The sequence below is a fragment of the Corythoichthys intestinalis genome, chromosome 18 (genome assembly GCF_030265065.1).
Source record: "Corythoichthys intestinalis isolate RoL2023-P3 chromosome 18, ASM3026506v1, whole genome shotgun sequence".
In the NCBI taxonomy this organism is placed as follows: domain Eukaryota; kingdom Metazoa; phylum Chordata; class Actinopteri; order Syngnathiformes; family Syngnathidae; genus Corythoichthys; species Corythoichthys intestinalis.
Genome location: NC_080412.1, coordinates 30,047,979 through 30,071,105, shown reverse-complemented (window position 1 = coordinate 30,071,105; position 23,127 = coordinate 30,047,979). Strand labels below are relative to the sequence as shown.

Below are 23,127 nucleotides of genomic sequence, written 5' to 3'. Positions count from 1 at the left end.
TAAAAGATAACATTTTATTTGTTGTGAAACTACAAAACTTGTGTTTTTTGTTGTATTTTGTGCTGGTGAAATATTTACAACTCTGCTCGACAGTACAGTGTCTGAGAATTCAATTCACAGCTTTTCGGGACTCTTGAAGAGAAAAAGGAAGAAAAAAAAATAGAAACAGGAAAAGTACACCCCAATCACAAAAGTGCAATAAATACATGCTGGTTGTTTTCTACTCTGTCTCACACATTCACACACACACATGCATACACAGACACATCATCACCCTCATTATCTTTAAACAAACTGATTCATTAGCGGGTAACTCTCAACTATCAAACAAGAAAAAGACATTATTTTCCTTCTTTCTCAACATTCACGTGGATATAAACTACATTCCTTCATCTTCATGTCAAAAGAAAAGCAATAGAGTGGATCATGATGACATTCACTTGACACTTGCTCACATTAAGAAAAAATAAACATTCCAGCTTTTTGATTTTTCATAATAAAATATTGAACTCTCATTATCTGCTCTTCTTATTCGTGAATTACACACTCCAATGTTCAAATACCACTTTTTTGTGATGTTGTGTATTAAACAAAAGTAATAAAATGTATTTACCCATAAACTATAAAAAGAAAAATTTCAAGACAGCAACAAAAATGTGGAGCATTAGCGTGCACATCCTCTTATGACCTTTGTTGTGAAGCTGTGTTCAGTTAATCCGGTTTCAACAGAAGGAAAATAAGCCTTAAAGCATTCTGTCGTTTGTGTACATCACCAAAAAAGATGCATTTGTACAGTAGAGTGTGGAAGATCTTCAACTCATCCAAAAAAAAAAAAAAAAAAAAACGTCAACATGTACACAAAGTTTATAGACAAAATGATTTGCCAGGACACTGTGAGAGCTGCTTGACGAGAGACAAAATTTGAAGGTTCAAGAGTTTTATAGCTTGTTTTAAGACGATTAGGATGTTTTCTTATCGATCTTGGTGATACAAAAGCACATCAGGTGAAATTTCTCGCTGTCTAACACACACAAACTAATTCAAAACAACAAAATATATGGACAAGTGGAATGACATCGAGTGTGACTGAAATCATTGGTGGTAAGATGGAGGCCTTGTGTTGTGTCTTACGAAGTATTTTGAATGACACAAAAGGTTTGGGTCAAGGTGCTCAGTGTAATTTGAGCAATAAAGGTAACTGAAAGTATCGAAGTATTTTTACCTAGTTAACAGCTACTTATTCTGGAAATAGACATTACAGCAATACCTACAAACCCTCACTAGGTTACAGTATTGCAAAGCAGTGTAATTTGAATTTCTTGTAGTTTGATAAAAATCTTAGTCTGACACTTAAAAGAGTTGCATCATGTTTTTTCGAAAGGAAAAAACACAGTTCTGGAGGTTCCATTACTGTACTTGGATTGTAATGATTAATAATACCATTAAGGGTTTCAAACTTCCAAGACATTTGAATTCATAGCAAATAATGAGAATTCATCAAATTTAAGGTGCCCAGATTGATGAGTTTTTCCAGAGTTAGTAGCCGTAACGTGACGAATTTTGTGCTTTGTTTTAAAAGCAAAAACTTTAAGTTATGGAGAAGCTTCGAGTACATCATAATGGGAAAAAAACTGGTACTTCAATGCCCTGAAATATGAGCTAGGAGAATATCTATTGTGCATGAAAGCCACTTTAGGACTCAGCCAAACGATAGTATTTTTGCTTGACTACACCACATTTCCATTACCAGTTGCTCATTATTAAGTTTCGAATTTTAAAAAATTGTCAAAATTTTCAATCTTGGCTTCTCATGGAAATTCCTTTTAAAAAATGTCCAACACTTTGCAACTCTAATATTTAAGAAATAGCTGATTCTTGCTTGTGTTGTTCTTGTGTCCATGTGGTTCAAAGGTCCAGTTATACATGCATTTTAAATCTTCATCCAGTTACATCAAAGTTCAATAATCAGGCAGCCAATAAGAATAAAGAGCAAGGTGCTGGTGCGCTCCCATTGGTGCTGACTGGTTTCAAAAATACAATTGAGATATTCACTGTTACACCGACAAAAAAAGATTTTTCAGTTTCAATATTTCCAGCATGATTATTTTCTTTACAACTTCTGCACTGGTCACGTTTAAATGGAGCCAAATAGAGTTTTTGGTTGCATGTAAACATGGCCACTGATTCTGCTACGGTGAACACTAATTTCCTACCTGAGTGTGAGAGCGTGTTTGTTTTTGACTCACATTGTGGACAATGTTTGAAAAAAAAAATAATAATAATATTACAAACATCAGTGCTGTCAATAGGATACAAACAACTTCATTAAAAAAAAAAATTATGTTTTCTTCTGCTGGCAGGGATCAACAAAGAAAATATTGCGAGAGAAATGGTGTACTTTTAATGCTGCATTTGAGTAAGGTGGGAAGTCTGAGTTTTCCAACCTCCAAGCAGGAAAAATATCATTGGAACGCCACTCGAACTGGGAGGTCCTAGTCACGCGACTTCACGAGTTGCTTCAATCTGACATCACTCGACAAAAACGTGCTCAAGACAACGTATTGATGACACAATAATAAAGTTTCTTTGAGACGCCATGTATATCTTCTCATACAGTAAATTATCATAAAGAATTTCAGAAAGGATGTAACTAAAGAAGGCAGTTTACAGTGTGTTAGTTACCTAAGCCATCATTTTCCTCCACCATTTGATCGCTTACGAGAATGCAGGTTTGCTGGAGGTCAAAATGTCTCTTGATCGCCAAAATAAACAAAAAAAACTTGTCGCGATTAGCCATATTTGCTGTTTACATTCGCTTGGAACGCTTTGAGGTCGCAACTGGTACCATCCGAAAGGGAAAAGGCGGACTTCCCACCTTCCTTGAATGCAGCATAAGAAAGGGAGTGTGGCTACTCGCGACAATGCATGCTGGGACATGCAGTTTCCGCTTCCAGTTTAAATTTAAAGAGCTCCATAACAGAACATTTAAAACATACCTCCTTCATATTATCATTATGATTCTAATCATAATTTCTTGCTTCAGTACCGTTGTTGTTCTAAGTTTGGATATTTGTGCTGTTGTTGTTTGTGCTGGAATGATTTTACAGGTGCGTTAGTAACAGAAGACAACAAAAAAACACATAAAAGGAAAACTTGAGCAGTGTCCTCACTATATGTACAAAGGCTAAACAATGCTGAGTGGTCACGGTAATGTTTGTTTTGTGTGTATGATATTAAATTCTTTATATAATTGTTTTTACGTGACTTGCGTGAGGAGGATTAAGACTTTTTGAAATGCTTGGCTAGACGTCATCGGCCGGTAGGTCAGGGATGGTGGTCTTGGCTCGTGTGAAGAACGCCATCTTTTCTCTGCAAATATGCAGCGGGGGAGACGGTTAAAGCAAATGTGGGAAGCTGGCTTTGAGATTTTGTACTTCAAAATAGGAAGCTGCTTTCAATAAGGGTAATGCAGAACACAGAAACACAGTCTAAGATTCATTAAGTATTTGCCTTCCCTGGTCAAGATATCTTACCTGAAGGTCTGCACCTCGGGGACCTCCTTGCGGCTGCGGCCTCTAATCTTGTGGACGTCCTTCGCCGCCGCCCTCATCATTTTCTCAACCCGCTTTTCATGCAGCTGCTCCTCATGAGTCTGCGCGACACAACGGTAAGGTTATTGTGTGATCTTATACAAAAGGTTTTGAACATCTACTCGAGCATTCCAGTCATGTTACACATAAATGCGGTAAAAGGGGTACACCTGTTTCTCAGCATGCTTGAGGAGAAGGCGAAAGCGTTCGTCTTCTCGAACCCACATGGGAAGCTCACGCCGCCCCTGCTGCCGTGCCGTCTCCAGCTGGGCCTTCAGCTCGCGCAGCACATGCAGCTCCTGAGCCAGCCGCGACTGGCGGGTGCGGGAAACCTGGAGGTCCAGTTCGAGGTCCAGAGAAGTGCGTAGCAAGCCATCCAGACCTTTCACTTGCACTGGGGGCTAGAGGACAAACGCCTTGAGTTTTTACGTGATCTTTTAATTTGTATGTTATTGTTTTTGGGGCAAGGGACTATTTTTAGTCGCAAAATGGCCGATCTAAAGACCTACACACAATAGTAGATGTGGGGAAAAAATCTTATGTACCAACTAAATGAAGGTACTGTATTTTTTTTTTAAAAAGGACCCTATTACACAATGGCATGTGAAACCAGCTGCAACGTAAGGGCCGTGATGATGATGAGTTGAAATAAGTAATTATTAAAATTAAAACAACACCAGGTAACGTTGCAGTTTTTGGTCAATTTTAGCGACACCGGTGGACAAAATCGGTAGTGTTTTGCATTTTGACTTTTGTCGCGATGCGTTTTGTTATTTGTTGTTTTTTTAATGTCATTGTATCGTACTTTCTTTCCTTTTATTTATCATGAACTATGTTTGTCGTTCTAGTAAAGCACTTTGGGACCTTTCGGGATTTTGTAAAGGGCTATAGAAATAAATTTGATTGATTGATTGATTGATTGATTGATTGATTGATTGATTGATTGATTGATTGATTGATTGATTGATTGATTGATTGATTGTGACTATGTTCCCATGAGGACCAGCGTACACCAGCAGAGTGTTGTAAAATCATGATATTACGGTGATCCGCAGATGGATTAAACGACATTTGTTTCCAGCGGCTCTGTGAAGGATGAATAATATTAAGGTAATGAATCCAGTTTTGGCTAAATAATAGCATATGACAGTTAGCCCCCGTGTGGCCCTTTGAAGTGTAAACATACACACGGCAGCAGGTAGTGCAGTTAAGGGCCTCCAGGCAGTGGGGGACTGTATGGTGTGGACAACAACTATAGGGTTAACCTTGTCAAACTTCTTACAGCACTTTAGCGGTGACTGACGTCGGCAATATAAAAATTAAACAGCCCTGAGGCCATTGTCATTGAGGTTTCTAACGCACCCCTCGAGAGACACCTGGAAGAACTATTTAACAGTAACGGAGAAGACGGAGATAAATGGAGGTAAAGAAACAAATGAAAGTCTCCCAAAAGCTAAAATGAGATACGCAAGCGTGTCGCAATGTGCAATAATTGCATTTATCGCACGGTAAATAAAAATGAAGACGGTAATTTTCGCACAGCGATTTATCACCTCGCGTGCACGCAGCAGACATGCTGTTAAAAGTTCGGCTTCTTTGTTACAAACTACGCAAAAGCTATCTTCGTTCCGCGTCCGGCAAAAAATAGCGCCGCAGCCAATCCGTTCCCAATATATCCTATTGTTGTTGACTGCGGACCATCTCCGGCGTGCCGGATGGTTTAGGCTATTTTCTATTTTTGCCGGAGACGTATCCGTCAAAATGGGCGGAGCCGGGCCTGGAGTCAAAAGCCCAGTTGCTTATTCTCGATTTAACCAGCGAACATATATGAAAAACGCTCCATTATGGGGGTGGAAGTTCACAAAGTGAAGTGATTTATGATGCAGCAGATCATCATTACAAGGACAACATTAAAAAGCTGTATGGTGTCCTATTATGTGTGTTTTTCTGGCAATGATATCAAACACACAACGTGCTGACAACATTGTTTTTTATTGACACACGGCGCTAACAACACTTCCTCAACCTGTGGCTCTCGGCAGGCTGTCTCTCTCTCACTGCCGCGTCACATGAACAAAACAACATCACCGTTGCGTGCGCTTCAGGGTGCCTCGGAAAACATCCAATCAGGGTGCCTCGGAAAACATCCAATCAGAATATTACACATGGAACGCCATAGCAGAAGCTATGAGGGGGAAAGTTTTCATTTGCCTAAATGCTTAAGTTAAATAGGTGCAATTTTATTTTTTTTCTTGAAAAAGACATTTTATTTATTCTGTGTTTGTGCGGTATTCATATTGTTGTCTTTCACTTAAAAGTGGCATGCTCTATTGTTATTACCGTAATTTCCCGAATATAACGCGCACTTTTTTTCCCCAAAATCAACTTGTAAACTCATGGTGCGCATTATAAACGGGTACATGGATGGAGACAGAAATATATATGTATTACATATATATATAAACCGATTTTTTTTCATTGACACGGCCACGTTGTGTTGAAGAAACGTATGCGGCGACCCGTTGCCGACCATTACGGTACGGTACGTCACCGTTTTGTTTCGGTAATACTTCACTCTAATCGGCCAAATGATTTCGTCTGTGTTAAATTCTGCTTTTTTCACTCTTCATAAAGCACAGAATTTAGTTTCTTGAACTCATTTGAGTTGACGTTTATTGCAGCTCCGCAATTCGGACCATAACAAATGTAAGGACACACACTTCCTGTGTCCGTCAACTATATCGGTCCCTCGGGAAACTCAAACCCAAATAACAATAGTTCCTTTTGTTACTGTCGAGTTAACAGCTATGAGCTCTCACGGATTTCCGACTTACGTTCTCACTTTCATTTTACCGTATCAATCCATGGAAGAAACATTTATTCATCATGAGGAAACGAGCAAGTTATACAGCAGCCTTTAAAAGAAAAGTCACATCTGTTTTGTTTTCTCCTAGATTCTGGTAAGTTGGAGAAGTTGTCAAATCATATTATTACCGTAAATATTGTCAGTTTACGGTAATGTTTTGAACTACCAATGTGCTATGCTTGTGCTGTGTTTCACCAGCCAGTAAAATGACATCTCTGTATCTGTACACAAGCTCTGTTTTCTTCTAAAATTAGGGTGCGCGTTATAAACGGGTACAATAATTTTCCCTAGATTTTACAAGTAAATTTGGGGTGCGCATTATACACGGGTGCGCCTTATATTCGGGAAATTACGGTAGTTGTGATTTCGGAAGTATTTTTGAATTTAAGAGTAAAAATTTATCGCGTTTAAATGGGTGTACTTGAGCTAATAATATATACTGTATTCTCACTGTGTTATTGTAAAGTGGTTTAAAAACATTTTTTGGGGTGGTTGGGGTGGCGCAACAATATTGCATATTGCTTTAGTTTATGAGATAAATTATCGCACACTAAAATTTGTTATCGCGACAGGCCTAGAGATACGACAGACTTTATCTGGCACTTGGCTTTATTGTAAATACTGTGGAACACGAGGAAAGACTGGTGTGCTTGCTGTGTCTTAAAATGTTAGCAGAAGACAGCATGAGGCCATATAAATTAAGACATCACCTACAGACATTACATCCCCAACACGCTGATAAGTCGCTGGAGCTTTTTCCAGCCAAAACATGTGGAGTACATCCAACAATCATCTCGCTTTGTGGTAGCTACATCTGTAAACCAGCAAGCACTTTTGGCGTCGTATAAAGTGGCGTACCAAATTGCGCAGTGCAAAATACCCCACACAATTCCAGAGGAGTTCATACTGCCTGCAGCAATTGTGCTGCAAAAATTAAAACTATCCGACTGTCCAATGACACGATCGAAAGACGCATTGATGACACTGTGAGCAATCTCCAGAAACAGCTGGTGGATGAACTCAAAGAGAAAGGGTTTGACTTACAATTTGATGAAGCAACTGACAGCAACAAAGACTTTTTATTTCTTGCTTATGTGCGTTTTGACATGACCGACTCCCTGCGTGAGGATTTACTTTTCTGTAAATATGTCAAAAACCGAGCCACAGCTGAGGAATGACATATTTTTCCTTAGTTCAGGTACTTTGATTTTTTCTGTTTTGCACTATAACAGTTTTGCTGTGTGTCAAAATAAAGTTAACATTTGTTGAAAGGTGATTAATTTTACTTTTTATCTATTGTGAATGTGAAAAGGATACAATTTTAGGTATACTTTTAACATTTTAATAGATTTTAATAGTTTATAGTCACCGTGGCGAGCCAGGTGGGTGATGGTGTGGGGTTGGGGTGGAGTTTGAAGCACTTTTTTCTTTTCTAGGGTGGCTTTGCAAAAAAATAATTGCGAAGCACTGTTATAATGAATGGAGAAAAGGGGAAGTGTCGTATGCCCTAAAGCAGTCAGCACATTTGTAGCTTGTTTTTTTGTGTGGCAGGGTTGCTGCCACCCTCCTCAAAGTTAATTAGTGAATCAAGATATAAAAGAGGTGCCATTCAAGTAGTTGTCAGTCGACATATGATGACAAGTGTTATGAAAATATTTTATAAAGGTTGAAAAGTTACCTAGTGTTGCTTAAAAACAATTTTTAAATGTAGTGTTGTAAGTTTGAGTTCTCCACTGAATTTGATGTTTTGTCTGATTTTAAGGTGTATTAGTTCTGTTTGTACCTTCTTCATGCGCATGCTGCGTCTCTCTGAGGCGTTCCGCACAAACGGAGACTTCTTAGACAGCGTGGAGCTGTCGCTGTCACTACGGTTGATCTGTAAGAAGATAGATGAAGAAGCTGGAGCCGAGCGTTCGTCTCAAACTGCTTACGTTGGCGCTGCGGATTGCGATTTACCCTGCAGATGTACTGGCTCTGCGGTCCCGGGGAGAATGTTTTGGAGCGGATGATTGCGTTGCCGCGCATGAAGGCATGCTGCTGTGGGAGGTTGGCGCGTCGTTCCTTGGGCCTGACCACCGAATGGTGACTGGATGACGATAAGCCGTCCATACTCGTCTCCTTGTTGACCTTAGCCAAGCACAGATGTGGTGAGTAAGTGAAATAAAATATACATACAGTAGCTGAATGTTCAAAAGTTTTTTTTTATCTTACCATTTCTTTCATAGTGTCTCGGAGGGACGCTTTTGTCTCCCTCTCCTCAACATCTTCGTCTTCCCGCTGCTGCTGCTCCTCTGCCTCCCATTGGCCACCGTCAGCATAGAATAAGTCTTCTTCCTCCAACGGCTCTGTGCTCAAAGCACAGAGCTCTTCCTCGTCGTTAAACAGTTCCAGCAGTTCGCCGCGCCTGGGAGTGACGGCCACACTTAAGAGTTATCCAAAAGAATTGAAGTAGGACACAGAAAGTACGACAAATTGCACAAACACATAATTCATGGTGGATAATGGTATTTCAGTGTGAATGTTAATTACTTAACACTAGAAGTCCCGGTGAACTCTATGGCCTCTCCCCCGGAAAAACCCAGAGGTGGCTAAAATCACCCAAGCGCTTTTGAATTGGTAAGTCATTGTCCAACAGACAACAGCGGTTCATATAGAAATGCAACCACTAGATGTACATTATGTTAGTTTCGGCCCAAACAGAGGGGAACACACCACCGTTGAACTATTCATGTGATAGTTTGTGTCGGTTCAAGTCAAGCTATATTTACTTATGGAGTTTTACACTTTTTACACATTTTTTTTAAACTCACTTCTCCTATACTCCACACACAAAAACAGAAAAAATGGCCCAAATGTGTATTTTAAATTCATGATCCATGCCCTTGATTCAGTCCTTCTAAACTATAGACAAAACTCCTGCGTTACATTCAAATTGCAGTTCTAAAACACTTTTTTTTTTTCAAAACAATGTACACATTTGGCCATTTTTTTCAGTTTTTTTTGTGTGAGGAGTATAGGAGAAGTGGGTTAAAAATGTGTAAAAAGTGTATAACTCCATAAATAAATGTAGCTTCACTTGAACGGACACAAACTATCACATGAATAGTGCAACCGTGGTGTGTTCCCTTCCGTTTGAGCCGCATACTAGCACAATTTATGTCCAATGGTTGCATTTACATATTATGAATGGTTGCTGTCTGTCGGACAACGACTTTCTAATTCAAAAGCACTTGGGTCATTTTGGCCACCTCTGGGTTTTTCCCGGAGGATAGGCCAAATCGGCCATTGCTTGGGAGTATTAGGGGTATTTGTCTTGAGAAAGGCCGAGTCGGCCTCTGCTGGGTTTTCCAGTGTTAAAGGAAGAAGATTGTACTTTTAAATACATGTTGTATTTAAACTACTTTAAAACTTTTAAATACATGTACTTCTCCACACATTTAAGAGAGAATGTATACACAAAGGAGAACGTATTTGCGCACATGAAGAAGAGTGCATGTACACACGAAGAAGAGTGTACTTGCGCACACGAAGAAGAGCCATTTGCCCCCACGAAGAAGGGGAAAGAGCTGCAAGCCTGCGCGCACATTTGTTGCTCGTGAAGCATCCATAGAGGCAACACCTGTAACACCTTCTGTACTGTTTATTGTGCGTTTTCAATTGTGGTCGGATACTTGGGGCGAGTTGATGTGATTGTTTTTGATGATGTACAGACGCTAACTGATACATGCTAATCGTTTGTGTGGATTCTTATTGCTGTATCAGCAGCTACCGTAATTTTCGGACGATAAGGCGCATCTGAGTATAGGCCGCCGCCCACCAAATTTGACACAAAAACGGTATTTGTTCATATATGAGCCGCACTGGACTATAAGCCGCAACTGTCCTTACTGTATCATGGGATAATTACACCAAAATATATTAACCGGCAACACTTTATTTGACAGTGGCATCATAAGACTGTCATAAGACCAAATGAACCACCATGAAGCTTTGAACCCATTGGCTTCATTGCTTCAAGAAGCTTTATTTGGCCATCCCTGCTCCCTTGAGGGAGACAATCAACCTCTGCTGCCACCTGCTGTCAACACTGCTGTCATCCAACATGCCTCCTAGCATGCATTGCAGCACTACAGATATAAATAACAATCCAAATTCATTTTCTGTCCTTATTATGTTTTCAGTTACTGTTCCAGTTGTTTCATTAAATGCTATTTATGCTATTTGGTAACACTATATTTGACAGTGGCGCCATAAGACTGTCATAACTCCCTCCTCTTTGACCTCCTTCAAAAGACCCTCCATAAACTTCAACAGGTCCAGAATTTAGCTGCTCGCATTATAACCCGCACCCTATTCAGCACCACATTACTCCAGTTCTCCGCCAGCTCCATTGATCACACACATTCATCACAGTCAAAGCCATCCAGAACCTTGCCCTTCCGTACCCATCTGACCTACTCCATACTACAACTCCCTCCCGTGCCTTTAGGTCCTCCACCTCCATACACTTGTCTGTCCCCCCCACTCGCCTAAGCACCATGGCTTTGGAATTCACTACCACCCGACCTCAGGAACACAGACTCACCAAACTCAAAATTCACCTGTTCAAACTCACAGATCCATAATAATCCCTGATTTCTTTGTGTTTTACTGTTCTGCAAATTATTTTTATCTATTAGCATTTTTATTGTTTTGAACGTTCTATACTTAATTATTTTTACTGTTTTTAGTCTTTAATTTGTCTAATTGTGTTTTTTGAATGATTGTACGGTGACTTTGAGTGCCAGAAATGTGCCTTCAAATAAAATGTAGACCATCATAATTATGACATGACACTGACATGAGCATTAGTAAATGCTTATAACAGATATCATTTTGTGTCATCTGGCATATTATCTCACTTTTAAATGGATGTAAAAGATCCGAGCTGGACATAAATGGAGTTAGTGATATAATTTGGCAGATGACACTTAATGATATCAGTCATATGCATTCATTATTGCCCTTTATAGTGTCATATCATAACTATGACGGTCTTATAGCAGTCTTATGACACCCCTGTCAAATAAAGCGTTACCTATTAACCCAATAAATAAAAAAATAAGCCGCACTGGACTATAAATTGCAGGATTAAAAAAGACAGAAAAAAGTATGGTCTGACAATTACGGTAGTTGTAAACGCAGTTTTAAATTGCTGTTATTGAAGATTAAGCTGATTTAATTTTATTTTTATTTTAGTTTCATTCTGCAAGTGCTGATGTCATGAGCAGCTGAATAAATAAAAGTCAGTAAACCACATGGACGTCTGGCATCGTCATTTCGGAGCTTAGCTCGCTGTCTAGCTAGGATTCAGCTCCAACATCATGGCGAAGACAGTACAATGACGTATCATACATGTTTTTGGATCATTATTTGGGGTACTTAAAGGGTTAATTCCGACTTACGCTGAAATTCGGGTTACGTCTCCAGCGTAGGAACTCGTCCGTTACCCGGGGACTACCTGTAGTCTGTAAAATCCTTTCTTTTTCCCTTCCTAAAGCAAATGCACAACAGTATAGCCTTGCCTGTCTACTGCATATATCCCCGTGACCTAACTTATGTCTTCGGATGTTTTGGAAATTAATGCAGCTTTAATTACGTTCCAGAGCAGGCCAAACAGCATTCCGAACGCACTTTTCTGAGCGTTTCATCATGCCAGAAACATTCCCGACCTGATGGCTGTATTTACCTTCACATCCTCTTTCATGAGTAAATAGGAAGAAATGTGTACTACATTAATGGTGTTGACAATGATACGCGAAAAGCCACCACCCATGTGTGTGGGTGTGGATGTCGGTGCATCACAAGGTCGACACTGTGATGGAAAAATTAATATTGAACGGTATTATCATTTACATTTAGTTTCTCATCCTGTCATGTCGTATCTTCTAATCATATGTCTGCGTCTTCATTAGTTAGTTTATATGAACCCTTATCTTAAGGCAACTGCATTCTTGGTGGCAATAAAACACATTCTTTCGTGGGCTTTAACAGTCTTGTAAACTGATAGAGTAAACTTCATTCTCGTGTTGGAATGTCTGAAAGCTTTGAATACACTTTAAATACAACTTTGGTTTTGAGTAGACAATGATTGTTTATGAAAAAATGCCATAACAACACAGTTCTGACAGGAAGAAACTCACAGCGCTTCCTCAACATCCAGAACTCTGTCGCCGCTGGAAGCTCCAGTCTGAAACATAGAATGTTTGTTAATGCCCCAAATTAATCGTTTTTTTAATGATAAATTAATTTGTGTACAATCTAAGCTAGGCTTGTGTCAGCTCTTACCCCGTCCAAACCCTTAGCTGCGGCAAGTTCCTTGTTCTTGACGGTAACCTCTGGCGGGAGAGCATGACTCAGCATATTGTACCACTTGGTTCTTCTTTCCTCTGAAAAACTGAAATCGGCTAGGCTGATCTGAGCGCCGGCCTGTTGGATGCAGGGATGATTTAGAAAAGTTTTTAATTGAAAAGCAACAAGGTTTACGAAGGCTAACTTGTCGTAGAATACAATTTCACTCACCAGACATTGTTCGTGGCCCGACTTGGAGGTGTCGCACACGTCCACCCTCAGCGTCTTCTGCCGCAATGCGCTGTGGGACAGCTGTACGCCGAATACCTCGTTAAAGTCCATGACATCTTGCGGTGGGTAGCCGCACGTTCGGAACAGGCAGCGTGTTGTCTCCACGCACGGAAGCACCACCACGCGAACATGCCTGCGTATGACATTACATTAAAACTTCATTTTTCAGTGCTATATCTAGAAAGTATCACATGTGATTAACAAGTGTTCACTGCAGTTACTACTGCGTTCGTACAATTTCTGGTTAGCCGGCAGACAGAGGGAGCTGCAGTTGGACAGACGCAAGACGGACACGGTGAAGCGCTGGTCTCGGGGCTCGTAGCGGAAGCCGAGCTGCACTTGAGGGCAGCCCAGGTGTAGCCGATCCTCATCTGTGGCCAGGAGGAGGTCAAAAGGAAGACCAGGCCTGAAGTTTGACATAAGCATCATTCATGAATACTCGATTTGAATCATCCTGACATACAGTATTAGCAAATTATAACTCTTGGGCTGCCATTGACAGCGATAACTCAGCTGCCAACCCTCCAAGTCAAACTGGATTGAAAGTTTATTGGTGTTAATAGTTGTTTTTAATCAAAATGTTCTTCTTAATTATACTTATATACACACAGACAGACAGACAGATATATATATATATATATATATATATATATATATATATATATTAGAGCTGTCAAATGATTAAATTTTTTAATCGAGTTAGTTACAGCTTAAAAATTAATTAATCGCAATTAATCGCAATTCAAATCATCTATAAAATATGCCATTTTTCTGTAAATTATTGTTGGAATGGAAAGATAAGACACAAGATGGATATATACACTCAAAATACAGTACATAAGGACTTTTTGTTTATTATAACAATAACATTCTGTTAAAGCGATCCATGGATAGAAAGACTTGTAGTTCTGAAAAGAAAAATGTTAGTACAAGTTATAGAAATTTTATATTAAAACCCCTCATAATGTTTTCGTTTTAATAAAATTTGTAAAATTTTCAATCAAAAAATAAACTAGTAGCCTGCCATTGTTGATGTCAATAATTACTTACACAATGCTCATGGGTGCTGAGGCCTATAAAATCAGTCGCACCCAAGCGCCACAGGAGAGCGGCAAAACTCCATAAAACATAAATAACAAGCAGTTCACTGTACTGTTATTTAAATCTGTCTGAGCGGGGGGAGTGCGTTAATTGCGTCAAATATTTTAACGTGATTAATTAAAAAAATTAATTAACGCCCGTTAATGCGATAATTTTGACAGCCCAAATATATATATTATATATATATATATATATATATATATATATTATATATATATATATATATATATATGGCGGAAAACACATACAAGGCTGAAAAAGCAGTTTCTGCTCTCGCACCCCTCTATAAAATAAACTGCTGTATAGAACTGTTGTGTCTGATAGAATAATATGTCTATAAGCTGCCATAGCAGATTCATGGCGCATTAAGTCCCCGAACTATTTTTAATTTGTCCGTTTTACCCTGAAAACCCCCGTTTCCAGATGTCGCACAACCACTTTTGTTTCAACCCATCCATAGAAAGAAGGCAAGTAATTATATTCATTATTCAAAATGTCTGTCATTTTTAGCTTAGAATCATTGATGTTGAATATTTCATTTGAAAAAAAAAAAAAAAAAAAAACGACTTTCAAAAATTATTGACTCGCATATTTTAGTTTTAAACAAATTATGTCACAATGAAAAAATTGGCGTCTGTAAAAAAAGTCACGGATATCTACCTTATAACTATCACTTAATTGTTTTTTTCGTTACCGTCGCATTTTCCCCAATATTTTAGATGACATATGATCGATCCAAACAAAGAAAAATTGAAAAAAAAAAAAAAACATTTAAAAGGGTAAATATATGAAAATGAAAATCTCGATTACTTCTTGACGTCTGCGATTTCTGCATCGTGACCCTTGCTATATTACCATGTTTCACCCATAAAATCCCCCAAAAATCCAGCTGTGGCCATTCACAGCTGTGTCTTGACACTCGATGATACATGCTATATGGAGTTTTTGGATCGAAACAAGGTAAGTACGTGATAATATCTCGTTAAAATTGTGGTGTCTTTAATTCTGCTCTCGTGTGCTCACACCTCCAGTTAGGGTTTTGCTGTTTAAAAAAAAAAGTTTTTTTTTTTTAAATGCCCTCCTGTTCAAAATTTTTCTTCCCCTAGAAAATTGACATTTTAAGCTTTCCAACGATGTATCACACGTGCAAATCGGACAATTTTGAAATTTGGACAAATTGGGGGTCTCAGAGCGGAACTTCAAGTCACCTAAGTGTTTTCCGACATATATACAATAGGGAATTAGGGATGTCCCGATCCGATCACGTGATCGGAAATCGGGCCGATCACGCAATTTTTCAGAGGATTGGAATCGGTGAAAAATCTGGTCTTTAATTAAATAAATATATTTAAGTTTCCCTGGGGGAACTCTCCCAAGGGATTAATAAAGTTTATTGAATTAAATTGAAATCCGCTTCATGCTCATACAGCCTCTCACTCTCCCTCCTGCTGACACAGGACAGAGGCTGAGTCAACTTTAATCCATTTTAACTGGCTGCTGTAATTACACAAATTAGAGAAGCATCACATGATTTTTCAAAGGGTGCCAATACTTTTGTCCGGCCCATTTCTGGAGTTTTGTGTAAAATGATAATGATTTAATTTTTTCCCCCCGTTCTCTTTTGTGTTTTTTCATTGCAAGCAAAATAAATGAACACATTACTACCAAGGCATTTGTAAATGCAATCATTTTCTGAGCGAAAATGAGCATTATCTGACAGAATTGCAGGGGTGCCAATAATTTTGGCCATCAATGTATACATACATATATATATATATACACACATATATACATATATATATACACATACACAGACATACATACATATATATATTTATATGTGTATGTATGTACTGTATGTTGTTACTTTTTCCTCATTACTATATTGTATCTTTGTTCTTGGTCTCTAATCAAATCAATTCCTCCCCTTAGTCATGTGTGACTTATAGTCTCAAAATAATACAATACTCTGAATAATATGCATATACTTGGGCTGGCAGTGAATGAGTTAAATGAGGTGTGTTCTGGGAAATGGGCTTTTTATTGCTTGTATACAAACAGTGGTTGTCTACACCTGAAGGGACGGCCGTGGCGCAGTTTGTAGCTAGAGTTGTCCTTGGACCGAAGGGTCAGTGGTTCGATTCCCAGCTACGACACTGTCGAAGTGCCGTTGGGCAAGGCACTGAACCCTGATTTGCCTCCAATGGGTTGACAGCGCCGTGCACGGCAGCAGCCACATTGGTGTGTGAATGTGTGCGTGAACGGGTAAATGTGTGCTAATGTAAAGTGCTTTGGACATGGTAAACATGCAGATAACTGCGCTATATAAGTTAAGAGTGTGACAATATCTCGATACAGCGATATATCGCGATATTTTGCAACCCGATGGGTTATCGATATGCTCCCGCCAAGAATCGATACTTTTATTTAACATATTGGCTATACAATGGAGTATGGATGCTGTAAACTGCTCAATGTTTGTTGAGCAATTCCTTGGCGGTCCACTAGGGACGCTCGGGAGTGGCGGTGAGGGTAAAGTGCGCACAAGTTGTCTAGAGAAGAAGAGAGGAACTCCAAGTGGGTTGAAAAAATAAAAAAGCTCCGTGAGAACGGTGGAGGAAAAAATGAGAAAAATATTGCTACAAATCACACATGGGGACACACTTTAGATTTTACACCAACAAGAAAGGAAGTAAGGTGAACAAGGACTTTGCTGTATGCAAGAATTGTCTAAGAAAAATAAGTTTCACTGGGAGCTGGTGACGTAGTGGACACTGGAGTTTGTGAGCTTCGCTTTCATCACTTGAGGTAAGAAAGTTTTGCAATGTAATTTACTTTTTAATTTACATGTATTATTTTAATGACATTTGGTGTTGAATGATATAAAATAAACCAGGACCCTAAACTGGATGAAAATGAATATCGAACAAGCCCACATGAATTTACCGATTTATTTGAGAACCAATTTCCATCTAGTTTACTACACAAACTGTTATTACTGTCATTTTGATACAATAAGCTATAAAAATGGTTTGAATAGGTTCCAAGATATATAAAGTGATGTGCATGATAATTAATGTAGCCTACATATTAAAAATAGGTAATTATTGAATTTTTAATTTCTATACATTCAATTCATATTTTTTTTAATTCAATACTTCCAACACACACAAAAATCAGGATTTCAACTCAAACGCTATGAAGTAGCTAATATTTTTTGTTTTATTTTGTTGTTTTTAAGGTGAGGAAGACTGTGACTGAGCAAGTCTGACATCTTAAATGCTGAAGCAGATAGCGGAAGTGCTCAAACCAAGCAACAAAGTTCATAAACGAAGAAAAGACCCACCAATTTTATCATTGCCCCACTCCAAGCTCAACTGCTGACACCTACGGCACTTTTTATTTATTTATTTTTTTAAAGATTTAAAACTTTAAAGAAATTAAGGGTGCCATTCATCATTATCTCTCCAAGCGACATCAGTGGTCGTGGTTGGTTTCCTCTATATGTGCAGGGGCACAATTTGCAGTAGATTTTTATTTAACAGCAATGTTGCACAGAAAAGGTGTCACTGTTTAATAAATGACTTTTTTTTTTTTTCGTTTCAACAGTTGTATCGTAGAATGTCATGTATCCAATTTCTGACCAATATATCGATAATTGCTGTATCGTGATACAATCGTTATCGTGAGCCTTGTATCGCGAATCGTATCGTATCGTGAGGTGCCCTGAGGTTCCCACTCCTAATATAAGTACAGTCCAATTACCATTTTACCATTTTGAAGTGTGAGATTAACCCCCCCAAAAAATGTTGTCTGGTTGGGAATCACAATCATGAAAACATTCTAAAGGCGTATGGTGTAAAAATGTAGAATATGTCTGATCATTGGAATTGGTACCTGCGCTCAGAGGGTTCGTACACCCCGCTGTCCCCGGCGACAGATTCGTCAGATACAGCTGAGATGACGCCCATCTTCTTTGGCCCCGCTGCTGTCACTTGCAACTCTGGTGCTAAAAGCATGGGAGAAACAAGGTTGAGTAATTGTGCTGAGAGATGACTTTGAAAAGTTGGTTTCAAGCCTGGGCGAGGGGTAAAACTACATTGAAAAATTACAGTCTCAATAATGAGGTGGCTCTGGAACAGGGTTCACTTTAAAAGTATTTTACCTTTTAATTCCTCAACCAGCCCGCCATTTCGTTTCTGCTTCTCTTCAAGCCCTCCTGGGACGCTTCGCACCTCCTGCCGCTGCTCTTGGGAGTCCAGCCTGAGGTCCAGCTCTGCTAGTCTGCTCTGGAGCTCAAGATCCAGGCTCACCCCACCGGGCCCAACTTGGCCAGTAAAGGCTTCCCCGGACATGAAGGTAACGTCTGAGACCAGCGGGGAGCACGGAGGCGAGAGCGAAGAAAGCGACGAGCGTGGCGATAAGGAGCTCATGGACCGAGGGGTTTCTGAAAGTCTGAGTGCCTGAATCCTGGATGGTCCCACCTCACCTCCCACAACTTTGTCAGCCTCCACACTCAGCACCGGTGTTGGGCCTTCTGGCCTGTCAGCATGCCTCACGTCGCCACCTGTCACGACTTCGTGTTCATGTATGGTGGTGATGGAGTTAGAGGGCCGGTACCCCGTCTGACCGCTGTCCTGCAGGAGGCTATCCAGCTTATTTTGGAAGTCTGGGTCGGCCAGTTCCGGTTGCTCCAGGTAGATGTCGGTGAAACTGAGGGAGGAGGTAGAGCCAAGGCTGGAGGTGGTGGCCAAAGAACCGCGGCTCGACGTCAGTGACCCTCGACTGCTGCCAGAGGAACACGAGAGGGTGCTGGCAGACAAGCTGGATGAGATACACAATGAATAGAACATTGCATAATCATTAAATATAACAAACATTTTAAATTCTTTTAAAGTAGAGATGTAAATAGAGAAATATGTTTCATCAGCAGGTTGCAACATACAGTAGATGTCACCAAGGGCGTATGTTTGCAGAAGGACCGTAGGGACATAACACTACCAACATTTCAGAATGCTCAAACTGTCCCCACCAACTTTTAAGCAACCTTATTTGCATTATTTATGAGTTCAGTTATATAATTTAGATTGTCTTCCCATATGTTGTAAGGACAGAAAGGACTACCAATTTTAAGTGAATTATTTTCATAATGTTCAGACTTACATTTCACCTTTTTCCACTTGCTGAATGTGCCTATCCATTTTTTCCCCCTCAAACGCACATTTCATTGGCTGATTACTTGATCCACGCACACCACACACACACACATGCATAACCTCATATATTGCTCACACAACATAATTAACGTACATTAATTGTAAATGTAGCCCTATCCTCGTTCGTTTGGTCCTATTAATGTCCCATCCCCAGCAAAAAGTGTACATACAGGTTATGCTGTTAAATCGTCGCTACCAATGTGAAGACCAAACATACGCCCTTGGACGTTGCAGATGTGGAAATCCTTGTAAAATTTCTTTGATCAAATTATACCCTTCAGTTCATGTTAAAAAACAGTAAGTTCTATTCTTTCAAAATTCTTTCAAATTTAGTTAACTTCTAAAACTTGATATGCATTATTTGTTTTAAACACATAAAAAGTAGGACCAAGTGCAAGAAAATAAATAGAAGTAGAAGAATAGAAAATTCTTGAAAATGTATTTAGGTTAACATGCCGAAATTGGTCTTGCTGTTACAATCCCTGCCTCCGGGCGGCGCCAAACCATCAGTATTCATCTATTGCGAAGTCCAATCAGTTTCATGTACAATTTTACTTACCGGTATATTTTAATTTATTGTTACGTAAAAAATACAACAGGTATCGCTATTTGAAATACAAATCATGAATCTTTTACTGTTTGTGTACACAGAATTAGTAGCTAGCAAGTGTGCATCCAAACTTTAAGGTTCTTGTTCGAATCTTTGCTCTTTCCCTACTGAAGGGAGTTTGTACATTTTCACAGAGCTCCCAGGGCAACCAAAATACACACATGCTACGTTCAGTGAAGACTCAAATTGTGAAAAGTGATTTTTGAAAGCTATTCCTATACCATTTCAGTGTTAAAACTGAAAAACTTTGTTGACATAAGGGATCAGCAATGCTGATGTGAGCGCATTTTTTGTTTCATTGAAGAATTCCCTCAGATAAACCTACCTTTTGAGCTGAGTTTGTAACGATGTGGCCAGTCGCACCATCTCCTCCAGCTCCTTGACTAACATGTTCCTTCTGCAGTGGAGTCTCAGTCTAGTAATTAAAGAAAAAATACAACAAATATAAAAAAGTTTAAGGACACTTTCAACAAGGACTTTCATGCAAAACAGCCAAGATGTTGAGCTATCATTGGTGACCCCTTCAGTGGTCGAGTGATAGTGGTGTCATCTAGTGCTGCAACGATTAATCGATTAACTTGAGTAATTCGATTAGGAAAAAAGCTTCGAATCAAATTTTGCTGCTTCAACGATTTGTTTAATTATGCCCCTTTCCCACTGAAACTAGTGGGTCAACGCGCGTTTTTCCAAGCCGATGCAACCCACTAGCAATTGGCATTTAGCACCTTTCCCACTGACAAAAAAAAAAGCCGTGTCTTTTTTATTATTATTTTTTCACCCGTCTAACCCCCCACCCCTCCGCCATGCGTAAGGTTACGTCACGTCACCACGCTAAGATCAACGTCGACAAGTGCGACCGAATTCATTCAGTTCAAGCAAGTAAACAATACAGAGCATTATGGAAGCCTCCTTTCCGTTTGTGTTCTCTGTTTTCATGCTTTTTACTGCCCTCAAAATGGTCGAAATGCGGCAAAGGATCAACACTCTGCTTGTGCTGAGGCAACGTAGGCTACGTGAACTCTTCTTCTTCTACTAGCTTTGTTGTTAGCATTGACGTAACTACGGTTGTGGGGCGTGTTAAATGGGAGGCGACTGGCATGTTGTTATGACGCATCACGTAAGAGCCTACGTCACTACATAGATTAGGGTGTTGACTGTTGACCCGGGGTTTTGCTTTCACACTGCATGACGATCAGAGCCGAGGTGATTTTAATGCAGGTCGCTTGGCGGGTTGATTGACACGGGTCGAGGCGGGTCGCTGCACCTTTCCCACTGCCACCAAAAGCCGATTGTTAGTGGGTTGACCCGAGTTTTTTTGGCCAGTGGGAAAGGGGTATTAGAGTGGCGTAGTACCGTATTGGGCCAAATATAAGACGGCCCTGATTATAAGACGACCTCCTCTTTTTCAAGACTCAAGTTTGAAAAGAGACTTTTTTAACACCAAATTAATTTTTATACAGAAAATAATTCCAGTCCATCTGAAACAAATGATTATAAGAATATATTTGAGAGAAAAAGCATGTTATTTTGCCTAATTCAAATCTTAATATCTGGACATTTAAATATGTAAACTAAAGTGCAATCACATTCGTAAATGAATGGCTTCTGCTTTTTGAAATGTACGTAAATAAATCAATCTATTAATGTGATAAAACAACATTTCAATAACTGCATTAGCCATCAAAGTGAAGTCTAACTGTAACTGTAGTCTTGAAACAAATCTCTAAAAGGAAAAACATTGCAATAAAATCATGCAAACTGGTTAAACTTGAGAGTAGCTGAGATCTGTCATGACAGAACATCGCTTCAATGATATCTGGCGCCGTCTAGTGTCGTGAATGGGTATAACGTCTAGACCACGAATATAAGACGACCGCCACTTTTTCAGTCTCATTTCAATGCAAAAAACACCATCTTATATTCGGGCCAATACGGTAATAGTTTATTTTGAAAGTGTTTGCATTTAGTTTTATTCATTTGGGTGGATACACTGCCCTCTTGTGGCAACAGTAAATATGATATAACTCGTTTAACATGGCTGCTCCCTGTTAAGACCAACATAAGTTAAGTTTTTCTCTGAGCTAATATGTTTTTATCATAATTTAGTTTACAGGATACTTAGCAGTATTTTGTGGGAATATGTGTTTGAAGGATTTGTCACGAGCATTGTTAAAAAAAAAAAAAAAAAAAAAAAAAAAAAAACACTAGCTTTTTATAGTATAGATGCTCATTTATTAATTTTTTTATACCATATGGGCTAAGGTCAGGTATTTCAATCTATTTTTAAATGAAAGTTCAATGCTGCATAGTTTGAAGAAACACTTAGGAATACTATTTTTATTCGCATTTAATGCTCTTTTTAAAGTGCAATCTTCGCAAGCCTTTGTTTTACATCTTCTTAAATTTATTCTGCAACGTATTAAATTTTCCTATTCTGATTACTCAATTACTCGAACTAACTAGTTGATAGATTGATTACTAAAATAACTGATAGCTGCATCCCTAGTGTAGTATGAAATCAATCGAGGATTTTTGGTAGGAGGAGGGTGGCCAGCTGCTGCAGACAGCTGGTCACATGATCCAGTGTTTTGAAAGGTAACAGGCCAAAGAGAGGAAGGATACCTTTGATCAGGTTACGGAGCAGCCCCACGTGGCTCATATATGAACCTTCACTTTTTTCTAATTTAATGGCAGTACTTGCGCTAGTATAATTGCACTGGAATAATTCAAATATTTGTCTAATTTTCCATTAAGGTTAACGGAGGTCACAAAACAAAATAAATAGAATTCCCAGAGCAAAATACACATTTTTTTTAATTTATGCCTGTATTTTTCTTCTGTTATTCAATTTATCAATTTGGTTCAATTACGTTTGTGAAAAGCCAAATATTTTGGCAGTCAGGAAACATTTGAGAATAACTGATTTAGCAAATCCATAAGAGATTTTTTTTTAACATTTATTATTGCGGCTACAGGTCTTAGAACATTGGATCTTGCCGGCTTGCGCGAAAGTACTTCATGTTGTGCGGATTTGTAAACGTGAGCGTCCGAGCGCTGCCCACAAGAGGTTCTTTTGTGAATGTCTCGTGTTACGGCAACAGGAGACGGCGCACAAAGGGAGTT

The 23,127-nt window shown here is 39.2% G+C and overlaps 1 protein-coding gene across 1 annotated transcript in view; it reads right to left on the bottom strand.

The window, feature by feature from the left end:
• Positions 1-5: 5 nt before the first annotated feature.
• Positions 6-23,127, bottom strand: part of wwc1 (WW and C2 domain containing 1) — a 64,629-nt gene continuing 41,507 nt past the window's right edge. Inside the window, exons 10-22 of the mRNA XM_057820623.1 lie at positions 20,330-20,419; positions 18,344-19,002; positions 18,076-18,187; positions 13,313-13,483; positions 13,018-13,210; positions 12,784-12,924; positions 12,639-12,685; positions 8,668-8,860; positions 8,413-8,583; positions 8,240-8,332; positions 3,761-3,991; positions 3,534-3,652; positions 6-3,369 (exon numbers count right to left, since the gene is read on the bottom strand). Coding sequence (XP_057676606.1) covers positions 3,303-3,369; positions 3,534-3,652; positions 3,761-3,991; positions 8,240-8,332; positions 8,413-8,583; positions 8,668-8,860; positions 12,639-12,685; positions 12,784-12,924; positions 13,018-13,210; positions 13,313-13,483; positions 18,076-18,187; positions 18,344-19,002; positions 20,330-20,419 — 2,287 coding nt within the window. The 3' untranslated portion in view covers positions 6-3,302. The remainder of the gene's footprint in view (positions 3,370-3,533; positions 3,653-3,760; positions 3,992-8,239; positions 8,333-8,412; positions 8,584-8,667; positions 8,861-12,638; positions 12,686-12,783; positions 12,925-13,017; positions 13,211-13,312; positions 13,484-18,075; positions 18,188-18,343; positions 19,003-20,329; positions 20,420-23,127) is intronic.